This window comes from Gadus chalcogrammus, chromosome 23, assembly GCF_026213295.1.
Source record: "Gadus chalcogrammus isolate NIFS_2021 chromosome 23, NIFS_Gcha_1.0, whole genome shotgun sequence".
NCBI lineage: Eukaryota > Metazoa > Chordata > Actinopteri > Gadiformes > Gadidae > Gadus > Gadus chalcogrammus.
Genome location: NC_079434.1, coordinates 18,354,961 through 18,377,860, shown reverse-complemented (window position 1 = coordinate 18,377,860; position 22,900 = coordinate 18,354,961). Strand labels below are relative to the sequence as shown.

General features: G+C 42.5%; 4 protein-coding genes across 5 annotated transcripts in view; 1 reads left to right on the top strand and 3 right to left on the bottom strand.

Moving 5' to 3' along the window:
• LOC130377404 (uncharacterized) overlaps nt 1-22,900 on the top strand; it is a 119,692-nt gene that overhangs the window by 4,162 nt on the left and 92,630 nt on the right. The window contains 5 exon segments of the mRNA XM_056584517.1: nt 17,768-17,864; nt 17,981-18,097; nt 18,172-18,285; nt 18,363-18,476; nt 18,620-18,689. Of these exon segments, the coding sequence (XP_056440492.1) occupies nt 17,768-17,864; nt 17,981-18,097; nt 18,172-18,285; nt 18,363-18,476; nt 18,620-18,689 (512 nt within the window).
• The window catches only part of LOC130377439 (CD276 antigen-like), a 78,037-nt gene that overhangs the window by 28,627 nt on the left and 26,510 nt on the right, over nt 1-22,900 (bottom strand). The gene's annotated exons all lie outside the window — the stretch shown is intronic.
• LOC130377452 (V-set domain-containing T-cell activation inhibitor 1-like) lies at nt 1,330-5,275 on the bottom strand. Of its 2 annotated transcripts, XM_056584608.1 has the most exons (4): nt 4,988-5,275; nt 4,690-4,752; nt 1,993-2,310; nt 1,330-1,813 (listed from the first exon to the last, which is right to left on the bottom strand). In XM_056584608.1, exons 1-4 carry the CDS (start codon nt 5,055-5,057, stop codon nt 1,596-1,598), a joined length of 669 nt encoding a protein of 222 aa, XP_056440583.1. In that variant the 5' UTR covers nt 5,058-5,275; the 3' UTR covers nt 1,330-1,595. The 2 variants fall into 2 exon arrangements, 1 of the variants encoding a protein (XP_056440583.1); XR_008894165.1 differs by lacking the exon at nt 4,690-4,752 and having other exon boundaries at nt 4,988-5,232.
• LOC130377456 (V-set domain-containing T-cell activation inhibitor 1-like) lies at nt 8,240-11,783 on the bottom strand. Its single transcript, XM_056584611.1, has 3 exons — nt 11,631-11,783; nt 8,521-8,838; nt 8,240-8,411 (listed from the first exon to the last, which is right to left on the bottom strand). The coding sequence occupies exons 1-3, from the start codon at nt 11,698-11,700 to the stop codon at nt 8,326-8,328; spliced, it is 474 nt and encodes a 157-aa protein (XP_056440586.1). The 5' UTR covers nt 11,701-11,783; the 3' UTR covers nt 8,240-8,325.

The window sequence follows — 22,900 nt, the reverse complement described above, 5'->3', positions numbered from 1 at the left end:
AGCATTATGAACAAGCTGAACATGACATTCTGTCATTGCCACTCATTTAAGAAACACAACATTGAACAGCACCTGAAATTCATTATGCAATCAACATTCCGGCTCATTAGTTTCCAAGAATCTGCCTGCCAAGATACAGTATGGCATTAAGGGGAACTTCTTCGTTAACCGTTAGTGTTCTTGACAACAGATGTTGAATTTCCCCAGAATTTCAAAGATTTTACAGGTATTTTCTGGATGTTGTGTGCTTATCAATAGAGATTTTCACCATGTGAATGAGGCTATATTTCAGGTTTGTCAGTGGCCCAATGGGATAATGCCTCGACTGGTGATCATTAGTTTGAGAGTTTGAATCCTGATTAGACAGTTATGCTGAACATGACATTCGGCCATTGCTTTGCAGCCCAGTCACCTGAAAGTCGAGGCACAGTATGGCATGAAGGGGAACATCAACATCTTTCCTTAATAATTAGATGTAATATTTATATAACTTCCATTAGTGTGTTCTTGACTTTTCATTTTGCTCGGATTCCGTTAATCACCGCTTGCGGCTATATTTATTAATCTCATTCTTATTATAGAAAGAATAATCAACATTTATTTTTTCTGTTCCCAGAGGGATCATATAGCCCACCTTGGATCGGATCCGTAGTCATGGTTTCAATGATAAGTTTAATCGTCGCCATCGTTGGGTGTAGGAATATCAAGGTAAAACAATTTATGAGTGATGTCGGACTTTAGAGTTTTGTAAATATAATTAGCATGACGCTATTATTAATATAACTCTGTTTTTACTCTTAGGCCAGGATTCAACGGTCACATGTCATTTAGGGGAGCCTTGTTAGAGGGGCTGACCAGCTTCAGGGATGAGGACAGTTGACAGGGAGGCAGCTTCAGCCCCACAGCAGGGACGTCCAAAGAGCACCGTGTATCTGGATGAACAGAGTTGAAGGAGTTCTCAGATGTCGTTCTGCTTCATCAAACAGACATTGCTCACTGTTTATTTTATACATGTCCTACGTGGTGTTTTATGGTCTGCCTGTTGATCAGATGGGATAGCAACTTGAGCTGCAATTTAATGGTGTTAAAGTAAAAGGATGCTCCAATGATTATGTATAATCATTGTCGATTTTCTTTTGTTTAATAATGTGATAATCAGACACTTTTATATATTTTAGGGAACTATCTGTAAGAGAGTAGCTAACTCTCTGACCTGGGATCGTGCTGCTCGCCACAGTGTCTCTGCTCAGAAGACCATAACACAAAACTGAGATTTGAAATGACAAGCAACAGATGATTAAAATATATTCATTTATTTAATTTGACATGGTCACCTTTAACTTAATGGGTACAACATAACACATCTGTGCAGCACCAGAGGCATCGTGTGTTTGAGGTGAAGCACGCTCATTTTAGACCTCCCACAGTGAGGCAGTGAAGACAAAGACAAACCAAAATACATCATTAACATGAATATACAGTATATAGTAAACTAAAATATATAAAAGTGGTTGATTATTACATTATAATACAGATAAAACTACCCATCACATCACTAATGAATGACCCAGAAATAACCACACAAACGTTTTCAATTAATTAATTAAAAATAAAAGAGAAAATGACACAAAGAACGAAATAAAATATAATGTGAAGTAATTTACAAGCACAAATATTAAAGAAAATGATACAAAAAATTCAAAAGAAACCCTTCTTTTTATACGTAAAAAGATGAGGATGATGCTGATGATGATTAAAAGTATAACATAAAAATAGAATCCTAATTGTAACCAAGGTGTGCTAAATGATCCCGCTGAAACAGAAAAAGAAAATGTGGATTATTCTTTCTTTAATAAGAATGAGGATAATAACAATGACAGCAAGACAGAACCAAATAACTTCACATTAACGATGACCTAGATAATATTGTACCGCATTAAAGAAACTCAGAGTTGGGGTTAGGGTTAAGGTTAACCAAGGACTTGAGCTCACCTCTCACTGTCAGGGTGACGAAGGTCTCCTGGTTGTACTGTGAAGTGCTGGCGTAACACAGGTACCTGCCCTGGTCCTGGAGGTTCACCCTGGCCAGACCAAGGGATGCGTCGCCCCCTGAGATCTGGTCATGGAACAGGGAGGTCCTTCCCTTGTAGAGAGGGTCCTGGTGTCCCAGTTGGTCCTGGTCATCGTAGTAGGAGTGGACCTGAACGTTCTTCCCATTCCTCTTGACCCAGTGGAGGATGGTATCACTGTTTGGCTGGAAGCGGCAAGGCAGCACACAGCTCCCCCCAAACACACAGCCCACCTGGGTGTCTGGAGGTCAGAGAATAGGGGGGTGTTGGAGGCATACTCTTCATTAACTTTATTAAGGCAAGATAACAACTTTATTAATCCCCCGGAGGGGAAATTCCTTTGTTTCAACAGCCCAGCAGCAGTGGAAAACACAGGATAAAGTACAATACAATAAAAATACAAAGTACTAATGAGAACAAAAATAGACGCTAAAGTAAAGACAAAAAGAACAAACGGTATAAACAATATAATTAATAAATTATAAAGTGTCAAGTGTAATTAGTAAATTATAAAGTGGCTAAGTACCAGTACTTCACATATTAAAGTGTATAAATGCAAATGGTGCATGTCCATAAGTAATACTACGAATGTTTATAAATTATCTTGAATTGCTCGTAAAATATGACCTTTAGACCGCTGCAATCTGAGAGTGAAAGATGACAAGGGCCCTATCTTGCGCAATTGACTTTCTACCCTGACTCATGTGTCGTTGCTAGTTTGCAACTGGCGCTGAGCGTTCTTTTCCCTCCACCGCCATGCATCGTAAATTAGGGAATGATCGTGTGCGTGTTCTGGCGCAAACGTTCCCCGGTGCTATTTTGCAGTTTCAGGAAACAATTCCGCCACAAACCAGGAAATAGCTGGTTTAAGGTCAGTGGCGCGTTGTTCAGATGCTATTTTAAGGGCGCATGCATAATGTTGCTTGTGCACCTCGTGTATACACTTTGCCTCTCTCATCAACGAGCCACACATTCTTGATAAATTATTTGGGAAAGAACAGATGATACAGGTAATAAGTTGTACTTTTAAATCAATGCATCTGCAAACACCGTACAGCAAACATATTTTCTTGACAGAGACATCGTGTACAAGCCCATAACTTTTAGGATTGAGGAGTATTTGATCGTGAGAAAACATTGTTTTACCACGAGTGAGTTTTAAAAATAATGAATGAATGCGGGCGCGCGTGTGTGTATGTGTAAAATAATTAATGAATGCGGGTGCGTTTAAACACACGCAAACTAAACATGTAACGCACAATACAGTCCATGGCACTGTATATTAACGGGGGGACACATGCATATTAGGAACACAAGTCGATAACGATAATGCATACAATACTGGTACGTGGTTTGTTATTGTATTGCGTATGTGGTTTTCAAACTGTGGGGCGCGCCCCCCCTGGGGGGCGCCAGAGTTCTTCAGGGGGGGCGCGACGTGAGAAAAGAATAAACCCGAAAAAAACCCTGAAAGGCGATGATTCAAATCATCAGTCGTACTTCAACTGTAGAAGTAACATAACTAAATCAATTGTCAACCGTTTATCTTCGTGCAAACCATTTACCAAATCTACACACTTGTATCTTCAATAATATCTAAACAGAATTTCGATATCATTTCAAATCTCTTCAAAATCACAGTTTTAGTTTCATACCGCTTTGTTTTCAACTGTTTTCATTGAAGACGTCAGCCCATTCTGATACACCTACTTCTAGACATCGTAACTCATTCATTTTTCAACCGTTTACCATTGTTCAAACCATTAAACAAATCTACACACTTGTATCTTCAATACTATCGACGGAATTTTGATAGCATTTATACTTTTTTCAGAATCACAGTTTTAGTTACAAACTGGCATCGTTGTCAGTTGCTTATAATAATTTAGGTCACCATAGCAACGCCGGTAAACAAACCCCGCCGAATAGTCGAATCTCTGGACTGAAAAGGCAGATCTGATTCGACCCTGAATGAATCTGTGTAAACTGGCAGTTTACACAGAATAAGATGTTCAAATGTATTTAAAAAAGGTTAAGCTAAAACATGCTTAGATAAAGTTGTTAAATTGTGTTAAGAAATGTGTTTAAAAACGCACAAAGATGTTGTAATGTTTCAGAAATATGTTTAAAATATTCTGACGTGTTGCTGAGAAAATATGTTTCAAATGTTTCAAAAATATGTTTCAAATGTTTTAAAATTATGATCAGAGATGTTTAAAATGTGTAAAATAATTAAGATAGCTTTCAAAACACAGGTATTTAGAACATTTTTTTTGGGGGGGGGGGGCTCAGCTGAAATTTCTTCTCTGAGGGGGGGCTCACTCTCTCACACTTTGAAAACCCCTGGCGTATATCATTAAATAGAACCACAGTTACCGCATATCATATGTGTGTTAAGTTTTCTTCGCCGAAATTTATTTGAGGACCGCCCACAAAGCTACTTACATTTGGCGCATCTCACTTGCGTTTCAGACGGATAAAAAATAGGGACTAAGTCCTCTAAACTTATCCAGACGACAGACTTAGGTTGCATGTATTTTGAAGAATGTATTTTTTCTTCAGTAACACATATTTTTCAACATAATGTCTTTATCTTTCCCGGTGTGCTTTCGTCTCTCACCTTCTCTCACATCACCTGACCATTCTGAGAACCTGGGTTCGTCTTTAGAGACAGCTTTGGTTTCTGTATGAGAAAAGCTCGAAATGAAATAAAAATATTACAAGCAGAATCAAGCAGTTGTATTTTATATTATTATTTTCATCATTATAAGAGAAACCTAAAGGTTATATTTGAACAAAAAAGATTAGACCGTTTGTGTTCTGGTTCTAGTCCAAATATCAAGCATAACAAACCAAACATAGAAGAACTCTTGATATTAGGTTTGCCGGAGAGACGGTTTATATTCGGTCCAGCTTACCTCCCTGAACGACGACCAGCCCCGTCAGTAACAAGACCGCCTGAATCACAACACTGCCCAGCGCTGTCATTGTCTGTGTCGTCCTCTCTCAGCTGTACCTGTTGTTGGTCTGCTGACAGGACCGGGACACACCAACCTTTACCTGGACTGATTAGACCTCCTGGCTGCCAGTTTATGACTTTTTATTGGCTTGGGATTAAGAATACGAGTTATGGATCTCTTAGTTATTAAAATGAGGTTAGGAATATAATTAAATGGCAATATTTGTGAAAAATACAAATTGATCAAAATAAAGTGTTCACGTAAAAGCAGTAAGTGGTTTGTTATTTTGCATTCGAACAAATAATTTGTGATATGATGTTTCAATTCGTCAGAGGTATTTCAAGTGTACAATACATTTAATTGCGTGTGTGTAAAAAAGCTAGTCAGTATAGGTGAGAAGTTTAAAGGGTCTGGTCAATAAATAATAATAGAGGAAATCCATTCTCTACTATTGATGGACTATATATATTGCACAGCATTTTTCTATTGTAGATGTATTGATACAGTTTAATGTTTATTGGTTTAGTGAGAGAGAAATTTAATTGAAAGGGATTTTTGCTCAGAAAGAAATAACACAAAAACTGCAGTGAGCTTTGAGATGACAAGCAAAATATATTTATTTATTTAATGCAGTGATATTACGCCACCCGGTGTGAGTGTGATTAGCTACTACACGCCTTTTGAAAATCTGCCTTTTCATGTGTTTAAGTGACATCACAAGTGGGTGTGTCCACCTAGATGTATGCTGGATAGATCAGACTACCAGCCTACCCAGTTGACTGTAGCAAACGTTGCTTATCTATGCATCATACATCTAGGACGGGTGAACACTCCCACTTTTCCAACAGGAAAAGGCAGATTTCAAAGGGCTTGTCATGGCTAATCTCATCACACCTGGTGGCATTATATCACCCCTTTAATGTGATGTGGTCGCCATTCATTTAATGGGGACAAAATGACAAATCTGCGCAGTTCGATTCCTGCCCGTGGTCTTTTGCGGCATGTCTTCCCTCCTCTCTCCCATACCTTACTGTCTCTCCCACTCTACAATAAAAAAGATAAAACCTTCAAAAACAAATCCTAAGAAAAAAGAAAGCTTAATCGAGGAGACACCAATGTATCTGTCGAGTGTGTGGATGGTGGCTGGTTGGAGCAGCTGGTCCGAGTCAGACTGATGGACTCTGTGACTGGGTGAGGCTGCACACCTGTTGCATTGACACAGTCTTAAACCAAGCCGACAGACACAGACACACACACTGTTCTCCTGCATGGCAGCATGGATCGCCTACTTTATGAAAATAAAGTGGCTCATCACGTTGCTGGCCTAATGAACATTGTTTGTAATATAAGACGATGTACCATTGCCTTATCCCTTGTGAGCGGTGACTTTTAACACAAGGCATAGTGAAGAGACCAAACCAGAAATAATATTCTGTATTAAATAACCGCTCTACTGTCCTAATGTGATGTTTCATCAGGGAGTTGTGACATATGCAGCGCTGGGAAGAACAGATGGATGAAACGGTATCCCAGGAAATGTGTTACTCAGCCGAGTCACTTGGGGGCGCTGTTGCAACGTTTTCAAAGCTTGGTGGATTTGGCTTACATTGGGACGCTACATGGAGGCCTGCAGGAGACATGCTGAACACCTGGCAGCATTTCAGGGCTACATTTCATGTAGCCCTGAAATGCTACATGTTCATGTTATTCTGATATACTGTAAATGTAATAACTTATCAAGCAGCTAATTCACGATTCATTCATTTGAATAGATTTGAACTATGGTGTGCTTTTTGAATGTTACGTCCCTCCACTCTCTGTCACATCAACTCATTCCAGTTTTCCCCACTAGATTTCCTCCTACGCTCTTCCCCTTGGTTTTCCTATACCTGTATTAAAGTATTTATCGGACTCTGACTGCATACAACCTCCCTGTCTCATCCGTTCCCTTTCTAGATAGTCTTTGCACCCCAGTGTGTCCTCCGCTCCCTACAGCCCTGATATCTTCGTGTTTGATCTCCAAGGTATTTTGTTTTACCTGTCCGGCCGTTTGTGCACTCTGGTTTTATTACCATTGCATCATCTGGAATGTTTTCAGTATTTTCTTGCATCTTGTTTCTTGTATTAAGGCAGCCAAGTAATAGACTAAACTATTGGGTAACACTTTATAATAAGGTGCCATATAAATAGCAAACTAGTCATTATTATCTAACCCTTCATTGATATTTGCTAATTGTAACTAAAATATCTATTCGGCACAAGTTAATAGTTTTTTTTCGCTGACCAGTGTCGCTGGTTAGGGTTAGGGTTAAGGGTTGTGTGTTAGGGTTAGGTCCGTGTGTTAACAACTTTTGTATGTTGTAGGTCCTTGCACCTAAAAATAGCACTAAATGTAAACTAGTATAGGCCACCACTCATTGACCATGCTGGTGCCTGACCCACATATGAAACCGACCTACCCACCCAACGTTAATGTTGGGGGGCTACACCTGTGGTGACAGTTCTGGGAAAAGGGTCTATTGCTCAGTACGGAGCAAATTAATTCAGGATTGTCATTGCTTCACCTCACAAATGTTTCTTATATTTCCTCCTCCAGCATCATTCCAATGCTGGTTGTTTGTTCTGCTCCAAAGAGCATCCCTTCACTCTTTGTCGCATCTCCTCATTCTCGTTTTCCCACTAGTTCTCGTCCTCCTCTTTTCCCCTTGGTTCTGCCATACCTGTGTTAAATGACCCATCGGACTCTGACTGCTTGTAACCTGATTTATATGGAATCAGATTTCAGCCCTGATAGCTCATGTTTGATCTCCCTCGTGTTTGATCTTCCCTGTCTGGCCGTTTGTGGACTCTAGATTTATTGCATTCATTCTCCGGATTATACCATTGCCCCTTTTGGAATGTTTTTCATTTTTCTTTGTTCAAAGAGTAAAAACAAAGAGTTATGAAAATAATAGCTTCATGATAATTAAAAAAAAAAAGATATAAAAAATGATTAAATAAATGTTAGCAAAAATGATGTAAGAAATTATTACTTTTTATACGTAAACAGATGAGGAAGTTTAAAAATATAAAATAAAAAATACTCCTAATTTGATCCCAAGTGTGCCATATGATCCCCCTGAAAAAGAAAGAAAATGTTTATTATTGTTTATTTGATAAGAATGAGAATAATAACAAATAATAATAATGAAAGAAAGACGCATCCTAATGCCTTCTCATTAAACATGCCCTAGATAACAAGGTTTTACACCCGATGTCTAAGGTGGCTTATCAGTTCCTGGCCCAGTGAACATGGTTCAGTAAAGAAGTCCTTCAGACTTACAGGTGACAGTGTTGTTCTCTAGTGCAATGTACACTGTAGCAACAGGAGTTGGATCAGGAGCTGCAACAACATGACAGCACATTAAAACAAGAAACTCAAAGAGTTCTTTGCTCAATATTTCATTTGTTATAAAAATATGACATCCCATAAAAACAGGACTTGAGCTCACCTCTCGCCGTCAGGATGACGAAGGTCTCCTGGTTGTACTCTAAAGTGCTGGCGTAACACAGGTACCTGCCCTGGTCCTGGAGGTTCACCCTGGTCAGACCAAGGGATGCGTTGCCCCCTGAGATCTGGTCATGGAACAGGGAGGTCCTTCCCTTGTAGAGAGGGTCCTGGTGTCCCAGTTGGTCCTGGTCATCATAGTAGGAGTGGACCTGAACGTTCTCCCCATCCTTCCTGACCCAGTGGAGGATGGTATCACTGTTTGGCTGGAAGCGGCAAGGCAGCACACAGCTCCCCCCAAACACACAGCCCACCTGGGTGTCTGGAGATCAGAGGACAGGGTGGGGTTTGAGGCATGCTCTTCATTAACTTTATAAGCATGTGCATAAGTAATGCTATGATGGTGATAACTGATAATAAGTGACTACTCCTTAACAAATCCTATTGAATCGCTAATAAAATATACTTTTTTTTTTTTTTTTTTTGCAATCTGTGGCAGTGAAAGACGACTCTGTGTTATGGTCTGTGTCGTGTTTTGGTGTGTCTCCCTGTGTTTCCCTCCTGTGTTGATTACTGCTCCCTCCCCTAATGTGTCGCTTCTGTTCCTCGTTGGGTGTCTTGTGTTTTGTTACTTAAGCCCTTGTCTTTCCTTTGTTCCTCGTGCTGTCATTGTGGTTTGTTGGTCCTGCGTGTTCTCTGTGGTTACCTGTGTTCCCTTGCTCCTTGCTCCTTGCCTTAGCCTTTTGGCGGAAATAAAGTGCAGTTTTCCCTAAACCGTCTGCATCTGGGTCCTGCCTGCCTGCCTGCACCCACAACCCTAACACTATGTCCTCTTAACTAATCCAGACTTTAGACTCATGCTCTTTGATGCCTTTCAGAGCTTACTTTGTTCAACACACTTTTCTTTTCTACGTAGTGACTTTATCTTTCCCAGTCTGCTTTCCTCTCTCGCCTACTCTCACGCAACCTGACCCACCTGATAGCTGGGGCTGCAGTAGCTGTCCGTAACCGCAAGGTCTCTGGTTCGATCCCCGGCTCCTCCTAGCTGAATGCCGAGGTGTCGCTGAGCAAGGCACCTCACCCTAGCTACTGGCTGTCGCCGTGCATGGCTGACGCCACCTTCGGTGTGTGTGTGTGTGTGTGTGTGTGTGTGTGTGTGTGTGTGTGTGTTTATGAATGGGTGAATGTTAGGCCATATTGTAAAGCGCTTTTGGTGGCCACTGGTTACAACAAAAGCGTTATATAAATGCAGTCCATTTACCATTTACCATAACTTTAGTCTCTGTCTGAGTTAAGTTCAAATGATGTCAAAAATTATGTGAGCAGAATCTAGTGATTCTAGTAGGAACTCAAAGTTTCAGATTTAATCAATGTGTAGCGACAGGAAACACACTAAAAGTCACTGAGAGGCTGAGGTTGGCTTGGTTCCTTGTCTGATACGCTTCCAAGAAAGATTTGCAGAGATTCCATTTTTTAGTAATGAAAAATATCAACTTATTAGAACATACACAAAGTATAATCAAGATAATTACATTAATCAAAAGAACGTTGCGAAAAGTATGGTGAACCATTCAGCCTCTATTCCTCCATACAGGTGAACAGGTAATATGTACTAGCACTCTAATATGCACCAGCACTTTATTGGGCACTGCACTTTAAATGTGACCTAGCACTGTACTTTTGACTAGTAGGTAGGACAAATTGCACAGCTCAGATCTTCTTACACTCTGGTCCCTATCTGGTTACCAGTTATGTACTTTCTTTTTGCTGGATGTTCTGTATGTTCCATGTTTTTCTATGCAGCAGTACCCTGTCTCTTAACAAAATTTCTCCCATGGGAGACAAATAAATTAACTTGAACTTGAACTTGAGGTGAACAGCTAAATAGGTGAACAGGTGAACAAGTGAACACGGGAACAGGTGAACAGCTGAACAAGTGAACACGAGAACAGGTGTACAGGCAGTGGCGGTGGGTCAATAGAGGGCGCTAGGGCGACGCCCCTCCGTGAAATATTCACTTGAATATATCTGCCAACTATTAATCAACTATTATCAATACGAAATAAATCAACAAAAATACATAGCGTTTATCCTCGTTTAATTGTGATATACTTGTCACTGCCAGCAACCATTTAAATGCGTCTGAACGTCAATGAAATACATTTTAAATAAAGCCCTCCTCCAAGTCAGGGGCGACGGCCACGTTAACTTTTTTCTGTCTATCAAGCAGAGAAAGCTTTTCATTGGCGCAAGAAAATTCGCCCTCGTGTCGCACCAGTGTGCGCTCCAGGCCAATGGTATCGCTTTCTTTTTTGTTATCACCACATTATTGGACAATTCAGCGAATCATTCAAATAGGCTACCTCCCTCAGCAGCATTCACGCAACAAAACTTTTAGAGAAGAGATAGATCGCTAACTAGCAGAGTTGTAAGCACTTTCCATCCTTTTCAGTGGATGAATTGGACTCCCCAAGCAATGCTAAACTTAAAAGGAGCAAGTAAGTTACATATTAATTTAGTCTTTTGGCCTGTAGCAGCATTTAAACAAAATGAAGCAACTGTCCCATATTTTTAACTGCATTTGAAGTAGACATTGAGACTCACAAAAAATAGACGCTATAGGACGGTGATCATGATTTGTCTCAATACCAGAATAACAACAATGGTTCAAATAGCAATGGCTGGTGGAATGGCCAGGTCTGTATATGCAGTGTAAGCTTGTCCAGGCCCTGCAAGTCAGGATGTAGGCTATGAATCTGAATGAATAGTAGGTAAATAGGTAGTGGCCATCCCCAAAATGCACCAGAATACAGGAAATCAAATGTATTAAATTCCATTTTTTTTTATTCCAGACCCCCTGTCTGTTACTGTGCCCCAACATTACAAACCCTAGCTAATAACTATACCACGAATATTAACCCAAACACAAACCTAATATTATATCAATGGAATCATTCCTGGCTACTTCAAATGAAAAATAAACATTTTTTTTTGTATTTAATCTTATTATTTTCACCATTAAACCTAAAGGATATATTTGTACAAAAGATATTATATTATTTATTATATATATTAGGTTTGCCAGAGAGGCGGTTTAGATCCGGTCCAGCTTACCTCCCTGAATGACGACCAGCCCCGTCAGTAACACGACCGTCTGAACCACAACACTGCCCAGCGCTGTCATTGTCTGTGTCTTCCTCTCTCAGCCGTCTGAAACAGAAGTTTAGAAATGCTTTCCCAGAAAACATCGGGTCAGATACTAACTCAAAATTGAGGTTGTCTGTGTGTTAAGGTCCTAAACCTCCTGACTTTATGACCGTACCAACGGTTATTTTGTAATGTAGAGGTGTGTGCTTTTTTCTATTTATGACAGGTGAAGGCCGAGCCCACAGAGGAGGGGGCATGTGCAGCCAGATACACAGACAGACATACAGTTACACACACACACACACAGTTACACAAACAGACGCACACACACACACACACACACACACACACACACACACACACACACACACACACACACACACACACACACACACACACACACACACACACACACACACACACACACACACACAGTTACAAACATAGATACACAGACACACACACAGATACACAGACACACAAACAGACAGCTGGGTGGAGGTGGCCGGTCCAGCAGGGACCTGGGGGGGGGGTGCACAGCACACGTTCAGAGACACCTCACATCCCCTCGGGGAGACCTTTTAGAATGCTGCCAACCAGCTGGGCCCTGGCGAGCCTCTCTGGCGAGCTCACCGCTCCTGACTTTGGCCATGCAGCGGACTTCTCCTTGTGAACCTTTAGAGAGACGCAGGGCGAGCTCCCATCTGAGGCCTCGGATTATTGTGTTGTACGCCTTTTCTATTGTTTGTTGACGCATGTTGTGATGGATCGTTGTTTGTACTATTATTACAAATGGATATGATCATAATTGTCCACAAGTATTGGGGGCTTTTTTGCTTTTGGAAATCTCATCTGTCTTAGGCGAAATATCTGGTCAAGGAATTGCCACGACAACACACACACACATCATTCATGAATCTATAAACACAAACACACACACACGTATGCAGACATAAACACACACAGACACATATGTACATAGACATGGACACACAAACACCCGCACACACACATTGTTTATGAATCTATATCCACACACACACATATGCACAAACATAAAGACATAAAAACACACACACACACACACACACACACACACACACACACACACACACACACACACACACACACACACACACACACACACACACACACACACACACACACACACACACACACATCCTTCATGGATCTAAACCCACATCAGGTCTGTGTGCCGGTGGTAAGCAGCAGGTAACATCAGTGTCTCTCGTGGTTCATCTCTCAGCCCTCTCTGTGTTCAGCTGGGCTGCTGAGCGTCAGATTAGAGGGGGCCGCTTGGGTCTGGGGGGTCCTCACAGTCCTGACGTTGTTGAGGACCAGCTGTTAGGGGGACGTTTGAATACCTGTGGACCCATGGACGTACCTACCACACACACAAATGTGGAGTCAGACTTTTTTAACCACACACACATGCAAAAAAACTATAAGTAATCTGGGGAACCATATACAGACACACTCTCACATACACACAGTGGCGTCTTTGCATTAGGGGCCAGTGGGGCACGGCCCCACCAGAGAACGCTGCCGTGCAGGGCACGATTATACTTTTCTTTTTTTTTCCAAAAATGTCATTGAGCATAAGTTAATAATACATTAATTGTTAATAATTAATTACATGTCCGCAGTTTTAATTTGATGAACGCAATTGTTGTAGTGTAGTAGTTGTGTGTGAAATAGTTCGTTGCTCCGTCTCGTCTGTTCCGCTTCCGCTCGGTGGGGCACAGCCGAGATGGCCCTGTCCAAGATGTCTATGGCCCTGTCTGCGTCTATGTGCTGCAGTGTAGAAAACTGGTGCTGTTGCGCGAGCAAGCGCGTGCGCAGCGCCCGCTTCTGTTTCGGCGGTGGGGCCAGAAGTTTAGTGCCCCAAAGCTCTTCTCATTGGCTGATTTGTAGAAAGGGCGGGGTTTACGGCGGGAGCCGATCAGATCTTGCTAGCTGGCTAACGTAGTTACTGTTACAGTTACAGTTACTGTTACAGTAAATAACAACAAATGGACGTTTCATTCATTAAATGATGAATCGTGTTGAGTATCTGTCTCATGTGAGATTTAGCACTTGAACAGAAGTTGGAGATAAAACGTTTGGGACCACATCGCCCGACGGATTTAATCATTATTCAAGAGGGAAAGGACAAGAATAGATCGTTCAACCAGGAGTGGTTCAAGCGGAAAAAAATGCTTGTGTTTCACCTCAGCCACACAAAGGAGACCTGAGACAGCACTGTCCTTAAAGCACAGGTAATTACCATCTTAGCCCAAACTTACTTAAATTTTCACCCAGGATTATCCAGGTCTGAATAGGCAACCACTCTATCAGGCTAGATTCATTGTTAATTGTACAGTATGGTGGCCTGCAAACTTAATGCAACTTAAACCATACTTCTTCTTTTTTTGGTATATTGTGAGTGGTGGCTTTGTATATTGATTGCTGTGTAAAGGGTGTGCGCCGTTGTGTTTTTATTGTTGCCACGTTGTTGTTTTCTTGAGTTTTGATATTGTTAGATCTTGAACGCTGCCATTTGGTGGTGCTATTGCTATAATAGCCTAATATATGTCGTCAGATTCGCGTTTGAGTGATGGCATTATTCAGCTGCAATTTTGGTCCCCTCTGTCACTTGCTACTGTTTTTTTTGTGATGGTAGTAATATGTGGTATTTCTGGATTGCGTTATAATATTTTCCTGCATGGGCCCCACCAGAGTTTCCAAACCAAAATCGCCACTGCATACACACATAAACATACGCACATTACAGAGTTACAATTATGTTTATTTATTTAATCTAGAAATCTCTGTGAAGTTCCTTCCTTCATGAAACATAGATAATATAACTGTCCTCAGAGTTTGTGAGGAGCTTCTACTGCTAACCCTCCAACGGGTTTCAGGACATGGGTTTAATTTATCTAAATCATCATTCGTAGTTCAAGGTATGCGAGGGCGCACCATCAGTGAGGATTGATTCAACACCAGTGGGACACCAGTGAGACACCAGTGAGACACCAGTGGGACACCAGTGGGACACCAGTAAGACACCAGTGGGACACCAGTGGGACACCAGTAAGACACCAGTGAGACACCAGGGGGACACCAGTCGGACACCAGTGGGACACCAGTGAGACACCAGTGAGACACCAGTGGGACACCAGTGAGACGTTCTGCCATTCTTCCAGAACAAACAAAGGACTGAGGCCTCCTCAGTGCTGCCCCTGCTGGCCGGACCTCCACACTGCAGTCATGTCCAGTAGATAGACGATAGCCCAGAGCAGCGGGCCGCGCCCTCATTCTCACCGCTCCCCTGATCCTCACTTCCTGAGAGGGTCCTAAACGCTGGGCCTTCTCTTTAGTCCTGGGGGGCTCTCCCTCACAGCAGAGGGGTCCTAAACGCTGGGCCTTCTCTTTAGTCCTGGGGGGCTCTCCCTCACAGCAGAGGGGTCCTAAACGCTGGGCCTTCTCTTTAGTCCTGGGGGGCTCTCCCTCACAGCAGAGGGGTCCTAAACGCTGGGCCTTCTCTTTAGTCCTGGGGGGCTCTCCCTCACAGCAGAGGGGCTGCTTCAGAGCGACTGACTGACTGACCTCTGTTCAGGATGGTGAGCCCCCCCCCCCCCCCCCCCCCCCCCCCCTTCACTGCTCCCTCAAGGGCCCCTAACTGGGCTCCTGATGGCTGCTGTTGATTCTGCTTTTGTTTGGTTTGTTTGATTATTCTCCTCGATTCAACTTGTCAAAGTTCCCTTCTGTATTTGATGTAATCAATAAAAGGTTGTTTGTGCTTTAACCAAGTACGACCACTAGAGGACAGTGTTTCCAGTGTCTTCATTACACTGAATTAGGAGTTGATTGGGTGTGGACATGACACGGTTGGCATGGAAACTAGACACATCTAACGTTGGGAATCATTCATGGGATGAAGACAGAAGGAGGAATGAAGGAAACAATTAAATTCATCCAACTTAGGTACGTCTGTAAATAAACAGATGTAGGGAATCAGAGTATTGTTGCTCCTCTCCAGCAAGGTGTGTGTCCACTAGGGGGGTCACCTTCAGGGCTCAGTGAACAGGGGGTCCCCGCAGGAGGTCTCCAGCAAGGTGTGTGTCCACTGTGATCTCCTAAGACTGTTGCTATTTCTTGTCACTGAAAACAGTTATGGTTAAGGAGCCCAGAAGCTCAATCATTACTCTCAACAACTTCAGAACCCGCTTAATGTTCTCTCTCGGTTCTAAACATTCCTTTGGTGTTTTGGCATACCCCTACACTTAATTCAACCTTCCTTCGATTTTTCCTTTTGTATTTTTATAAACGGGGCAGCTCACGATTTGACGACGAGGACACACTTAGGAAAGTCCTTTACAGTTGTTGATACAGAGGTTTTAAATGAGAGTGAGACGTCAAATTTGTCCAGAAGGCTGGGGGTGTGTTTACTGGAAAGGGTTCCCAATGTGTATCGCTCCGTGTTTGTTAGCACATGAAGTTCAAGTCCTCCCCCTATTTTTCAAAACCCTGGTACCGGACAGGGTCTTATCAGGCAAAATGTGAGTTGAATGGCAACTAGCCTTGAATTAGCCTGAAAGGTAATATCTGACTCTGGCTGTGTGACAAATTATTGGTGTGCAGTGTGTGTGTGCGTGTGCGTGTGCGTGTGTGTGTGTGTGTGTCTGTGTGTGCGTGTGCGTGTGTAAAGGTAAACCAGTTAATGATGGATTATTTAATGACAGCTGTTAGTAACATTCGAGTCTGTGTCCTGGTTTGATCTGAGGTGTTTCTGACAGAGTGTATGCGTTTTAAAAGATCACCTTAATGTGTGTTTGTTTTGTTGTACTTTATGTCTACTAACTACAAAAAGTGTTGAGAAATTTTCTGCTCCTTCAAAGTAAAAGGGTTTCTTTTCTTTTCCTTCCTTTGCAGTTGTATTTTGATACTTTGAGAGTCCCAGGATTTCTTCACAGACGATACCAAACACAGCAGTACTTTGTACCCTGGAAGTACTACTTTAGTTGTACTATCCAGCCATCACTGTGGGTATCAGCCCTGGGACCTGTTGGTTTACAGCTTGATATGGACTTTATTAAACTGTTGCTCGGTCTTATCTTATCACTTCATCAGTCACGGTGCTGCGCCCTGACGGAGGCCAGTGGAACATAAAGCTTGTAGACGTAGTTATCTGCTGTTCAAAGTCTCCTTCCTCATTTGATCGGTCTTCACTGAGGAGCTTAGCAGCTCAATCGTTACTCTCTGAACCTTTAGAACCCGTTTAATGTTCTGTCTCGCTTCTTAACACTTCGCCGTGATTTTGGCTTGCCTTTCATATCTGCTTCTATATTTCCATTCTACACAGACAGCACACGTTTTAACACGGAGAAAATAAGGTACAGTGTGGTGAATTCAAGTTGTCTTCAGATGACTGGTGATGTATTCTTACTATATTAATTAATTCTTACTAAATTATTCTGTTTCCAGTCCAAGTTCAGTGTTTCCAGGTTTGTGGTGTAAAAGGGACGCTGATCTCAGTGAAATAACCTGTTTAAATGAAGGAGTATGTGTCAGAACATCAATAACTAGTCTCACTGTGTGGAGTGCATTTCTATACGGATCCTCTGGCACGGTACATAAAGTGTTTTTAATTGTACTGAAAGGATACGTTTTCTCCAGGACAGTATGAGTCTGTACTAGTCAGTTTGGTTGTGCTATGGACTTTTATTGTGGCGTTTTTTTGTTAACATTAGTTCATTATTGATGGTTTATGGTTACAACAGTTAACGGATAAAGACATAGATGATAGAGTGTGTATATCTAGAGATAGACAGTGATAGTGTGTGTGTGTGTGTGTGTGTGTGTGTGTGTGTGTGTGTGTGTGTGTGTGTGTGTGTGTGTGTGTGTGTGTGTGTGTGTGTGTGTGTGTGTGTGTGTGTGATCTAGACATAGAGTGTGATATACTATGTATATCTTGACAAAGAGATTTCTAGAGTGTGTGACTATTAGACAGGAGGATAACACATCTTCACTACAGTCATTTCACGTTCGGTACTCTAACAGAATCCACAGAAACAATCTGTAGTTTTGTTTGTGTCCAGGTCTCCAGTCTACTATGGATGAGGAGAGAGAGGAGGGGGCTCCTACCTCTAAAACCACTCTGTCTGGGGAACATGGCCGCCAGAGCAAAGCTAAGAGGTAAGAAGAGGATCTCTCTGTCTGTGACTGTTGTCCTTCTCAGAGCTCAGCACTGATATCTCATGACTCCATCATCAGTCTTAGTAAAAGCTGTGTGTGTGTGTGTTGTGTTGAAGCCCAGAGCAGCGGGAGAGAGCAGACTCCCCTGGACCCAGCTGTGTCTCCTTGAAGAGTGACTGGTCTATGGCTCATCCTTTTAACTTTAGAGATGGAAATCAGTCTATTGAGAAGAGGTGAGGATTTATCAGATATTATACAACTATATCTATCAGACATCTTTTAATCCTGGTTCTTGTTTTTCTATAAGATTCCAGCAGGAGAGAGCAGACTCCCCTGGACCCAGCTGTGTCTCCTTGAAGAGTGACCGGTCTATCGGTCATCCTCCTGACCTTAAAGATAGACGCCCCTCCAGAGAGGAAGGGTAAGGATTTGTCAAAGATTATAAAACGACAGCATCTATCAAACATCCATAAATCCTGGTTCTTGTTTTTCTATAAGAGTCCTGAAGGAGAGAGCGGACTCCCCTGGACCCAGCTGTGTCTCCTTGAAGAGCGACCGGTCTATGGATCATCCTCCTAGACTTAAAGATGGACGCCCCTCCAGAGAGGAGAGGTAGGAGTTTCCAACAAACTAGTAGTTTTACTAACTGATATTTACAATTCAGGAAATATTTTTATAAAAAGATACTGTGTGTTTGTGTGTGGGTGTGTGTGTGTGCGTGTGTGTGTGCGTGCGCGCGCACGCTGTCTCCACAGGCGACTCCAGGAGAGGTCAAAGGTTACCAGTGCTCAGTCTGTACAGCAGCATCAAGCAGAGCTGATCAAGGTGTGTAAATGAAACAAGACATTTGACTTCAGCTCTAAACAGGGGCGCCGTAAAGGGAGGGGGGGGGGGGGGGAATTCATCATAATCAAGTTAATATATTTCGAGTGAAAATGTTATCTAAAAAACGTAGCAATTTAAACAAACAAGGGGTTTGTTCCTCCATGTTTGGCTAAATGTTCAGTATAGTCTATATATTCCACCTCTCTCTCTTTATTCCATGGTTCAGTCTTGCGTGGATCCAGTTTTCAGCACAGAGTCTTCCACTCGGTCAGCTTACAAGCAGAACAGACGGAGAACAGACTGTCGGTAGTTTGACACGTCGTCGTTGATGTAGAAGTCGGGGTATCAGAAACAGAAACCTGAGAGGGAGGAAAAGGTCACCCAGTTTATACAAATAAAGGTTTTTATTTATTTACCTTCCTGTGGTGCCCATTATCACAGAGCTATCTAGTGAATCATAGAATCTTATATCAATCAAATAGTTCTTCATAAAACATGAAATTCATAAATATAAATCAATAAATGAGGGAGACAGGTGGATGACCCGGGAAATCTGTTTATTTAGGCCTTCACTCATTTTCTTCTACTTATCAACTATACAGCCAGGGTAGGTCTGTGAATACTGGCCCCTAGTGGTGAAAAGTAATAGCAGAGTATGAAGACAGTCTGTGTCTTTTCTGTCCCATTTTACTGAGGTGTTTAGAGCCAGTGTAACATTACTGGCATCTGACAAACTTTGGGAACAAATTGACCAAAATGTAAAGCACCACTGAATTTCATGAATTTCTCAAGAGGAAAGCCTTTTGCCAGAACAGCAACAGTAATGAGAGATGCCACTCATGTATAGGGCTGGGATAAAATATTATTTTTTAAACGATTAATCTAGAGATTATTTTTTCGATGCATCGATTAATCTAACGATTCATTTTTTCAGTTCGATTCGATTATCGATTATCTCCCCATTAATTGACTAATAGCAATTTATACATGTTGATTTACATATCTGAATGAAAAAAACATGAATTCCTTAACATTGCAATACATGTTTATTGCCTTTAAATTCAAAAATAAAAGTGCAAAGAAATGCATTCTTTGAAGTCTACGTTGCTCAGTCATCTGCAGCTGCTCCCGGGTGGCGCCTCTTCAGGTGCTGGTGCATTTGCCGTGGTGCTAGAATGGAAAGTCATCTCCATTTTGCAAAGACGACGTATCACGGAATCGTTTCCTTTTACATTAAAGAATTCCCATACTGTAGAGGAATGAGTGTGTGGAGCCTTGCACTTATGATAGTCTGAGGAGCCACTCGCGTTGCTACTACGCTCCGTCGCCGCCATCTTCGTTTTGGGTTTTTCGAATCGACGCGCATTTTTCGCGTCGACGTAATTTATGCGTCGACGTCATCGATTACGTCGACACATTGTCCCAGCCTTACTCATGTACCTCTTACATTCATACATCAATGGTCAATGACAGCAGGCTTAGTATTAGGTAATTAGCAGTAGGCTACACTAGAGCTAGTCTATCAATCTATGGGTGGTCAAATGGATTTTCTAGGCTGGTGGGTGGTCTAGGTTGGAGGCCCAATATATTATTTGATAAGGCCCACAATCTCTAGTGGTGCCCCTGGCTCTACATGGGCAATAAAAGCATCTCTTGTGGAGCTTATAGGCTCCAGTTTTCCCTCTTTAGACCAGGGAGACGTTAATCTAGGACAGATGCTTCTGATGTCCTCAGTTAGTTCAAAGTAAAGTTCTCCTTGATGTTTGTTCTGTTCCAGAGGGCTGAGGAGAACGCACACGCTTTTCTAGACAAGGAGCTGAAGAAGCTCTGGAGGGATCTCTTCTCAGATTACCCACAATGCTCGGAGAGTCAGAGGGAGAAGGAGGAGGAGGATGATAAGAACGAGGAGCAGAGGAGGCGTGCCATAGAGGGAGTGGTAGACATCACAAAGCTCTGCCTGATGGAGATGAACCAGGAGGAACTGGCCGACAAGCTGGGGAGTGGTAAGATACTCATATAGGTTAAATGGGTTGATCCATATATGTAGGGTTATTGTGGGGGTATCAGCTTAAAGAATTTTAAACATTAAACGGCAGATCAACAGCAGAATAACTCAGTGGAAGAGATGCACCACTATCTTGTTATATCAGGTTAGCAAGTCACTGATACCACTGATACTCAACAACGAAAGCACTACTAATAAAGTTATAAGATCCATATAAAGTAGAATTTTATAATACTTTTTTCTTTACACCAGTAATATTGCTTGGAAATATGAATGGTATGTTTCTTCTGGTTTGGGATTTAGGAGCTGTTGCGGTCCAGTGGCAACATGAACTCAAGGCTCATCTGAAGAAGAAGTTCCACTATGTGTTTGAGGGAATCGCTAGAGCAGGAGAGCAGAGACCTCTGAATGAGATCTACACAGAGCTCTTCATCACAGAGAGAGGCAGTGGAGAGGTCAACAAGGAACACGAGGTCAGACTGATTGAAAAGGCATCCAGGAAGCAAGCCAACGAGGAAACACCAATCAGATGTGAAGACATCTTTAAACCTCTACCTGGACAAGATAAACCAATCAGAACAATAATGACAACCGGAGTGGCCGGCATTGGTAAAACTCTCTTAACACACAAGTTCACTCTGGACTGGGCCGAAGGCAAAGCCAACCAAGACATAGACTTCGCATTTCTCCTCACTTTCAGAGAACTGAATTTATTGAAAGGGAAAGAGTTTAGCTTACTGGAACTTCTTCATCAGTTTTCTGTTGAAACCAAAGAATCAGGAATCTACAGATACGACCATGACCAAGTAGTCTTCATCTTGGATGGTCTGGATGAGTGTCGACTTCCTCTGGACTTCCAGAATAACCCGATCTGGACTGATGTCACCGAACCGACCTCAGTGGACGTGCTGCTGACAAACATCATCAGGGGAGTCCTGCTTCCCTCTGCCCGCATCTGGATAACCACACGCCCTGCCGCAGCCAATCAGATCCCTGCTGAGTGTGTTGACATGGTGACCGAGGTGAGAGGGTTCACCGACCCACAGAAGGAGGAGTACTTCAGGAAGAGATTCAGAGAGGGGACAATGGCCACCACAATCATCTCTCACGTCAAGAAATCTCGAAGCCTCCACATCATGTGTCACATCCCAGTCTTCTGTTGGATCACTGCTACAGTTCTAGAGGACTTCTTCAAAACATCCCAGAGAGGAGAAGAGGTGCCCAAGACCGTGACTCAGATGTACAGCCACTTCCTGAGGGTTCAGTCCATACAGGGGGACAGGAAGTATCATGGGCGAGCTGAAACCGATCCACAATGGAGTTCGGAGAGCAGGGAGATCATTGTTTCTCTGGGGAAACTGGCTTTTAACCAGCTGGAGAAAGGCCAGCTGATCTTCTACGAGGCAGACTTGGCAGAGTGTGACATCGATATCAGAGCAGCCTCAGTTTACTCAGGAGTGTTCACCCAGATCTTTAAAGAGGAGTGTGGACTGCACCAGGACAGGATGTTCTGCTTCGTCCATCTGAGCATCCAGGAGTTTCTGGCTGCCCTTTATGTCTTTCTGTCCTTCATCAACACTGGTGTCAACCTGCTCTTAGAAGAACAGCCAACCTCCAGGGAAGCTGAACTCCTCCCCCTCTACCAGAGTGCTGTGGACAAGGCCTTACAGAGTGAGAACGGACACCTGGACTTGTTCCTCCGCTTCCTCCTGGGCCTCTCTCTAGAGACCAATCAGATGCTCCTACAAGGTCTGCTGGGACCAAGAGGAAGTAAATTACTGGGCAATCTAACAATAAACGTTCAATCGGGGCAGACAGGAAGGAGGTCACAAATCAATAACCAAATAGTCCATTACATCAAGGAGAAGATAGGTGGAGATCTCTCTCAAGAGAGAAGCATCAATCTGTTCCACTGTCTGAATGAACTGAATGACTGTTCTCTAGTGGAGGAGATCCAACAGTACCTGTCATCAGGAAGTCTCTCCACTGAATCTCTCTCCTCTGCTCAGTGGTCAGCTCTGGTCTTCATCGTACTGACATCAGAAGAGCAGCTGGACGTGTTTTACCTGAAGAAATACTCTGCTTCTGAGGAGGGTCTTCTGGGGCTGCTGCCATTGGTCAAAGCCTCCAAAACATCTCTGTAGGTTCACTCATAACATGTATTAACAATACAGCACTATACATAATACTAGAATATAAAAGTTAT

Bases quoted from the DNA above. Each gene is read 5' to 3' on its own strand.
- LOC130377452 (XM_056584608.1), bottom strand. From the start codon at position 5,057: ATGACAGCGCTGGGCAGTGTTGTGATTCAGGCGGTCTTGTTACTGACG. The intron at 4,753-4,987 runs GTAAGCTGGACC...TTTCTCATACAG, and splicing joins GCTGGTCGTCGTTCAGGGAG to AAACCAAAGCTGTCTCTAAA. The intron at 2,311-4,689 runs GTGAGAGACGAA...TCTGACCTCCAG, and splicing joins GTCAGGTGATGTGAGAGAAG to ACACCCAGGTGGGCTGTGTG.
- LOC130377456 (XM_056584611.1), bottom strand. From the start codon at position 11,700: ATGACAGCGCTGGGCAGTGTTGTGGTTCAGACGGTCGTGTTACTGACG. The intron at 8,839-11,630 runs GTAAGCTGGACC...TCTGATCTCCAG, and splicing joins GCTGGTCGTCATTCAGGGAG to ACACCCAGGTGGGCTGTGTG. The intron at 8,412-8,520 runs GTGAGCTCAAGT...ATGTTGTTGCAG, and splicing joins CGTCATCCTGACGGCGAGAG to CTCCTGATCCAACTCCTGTT.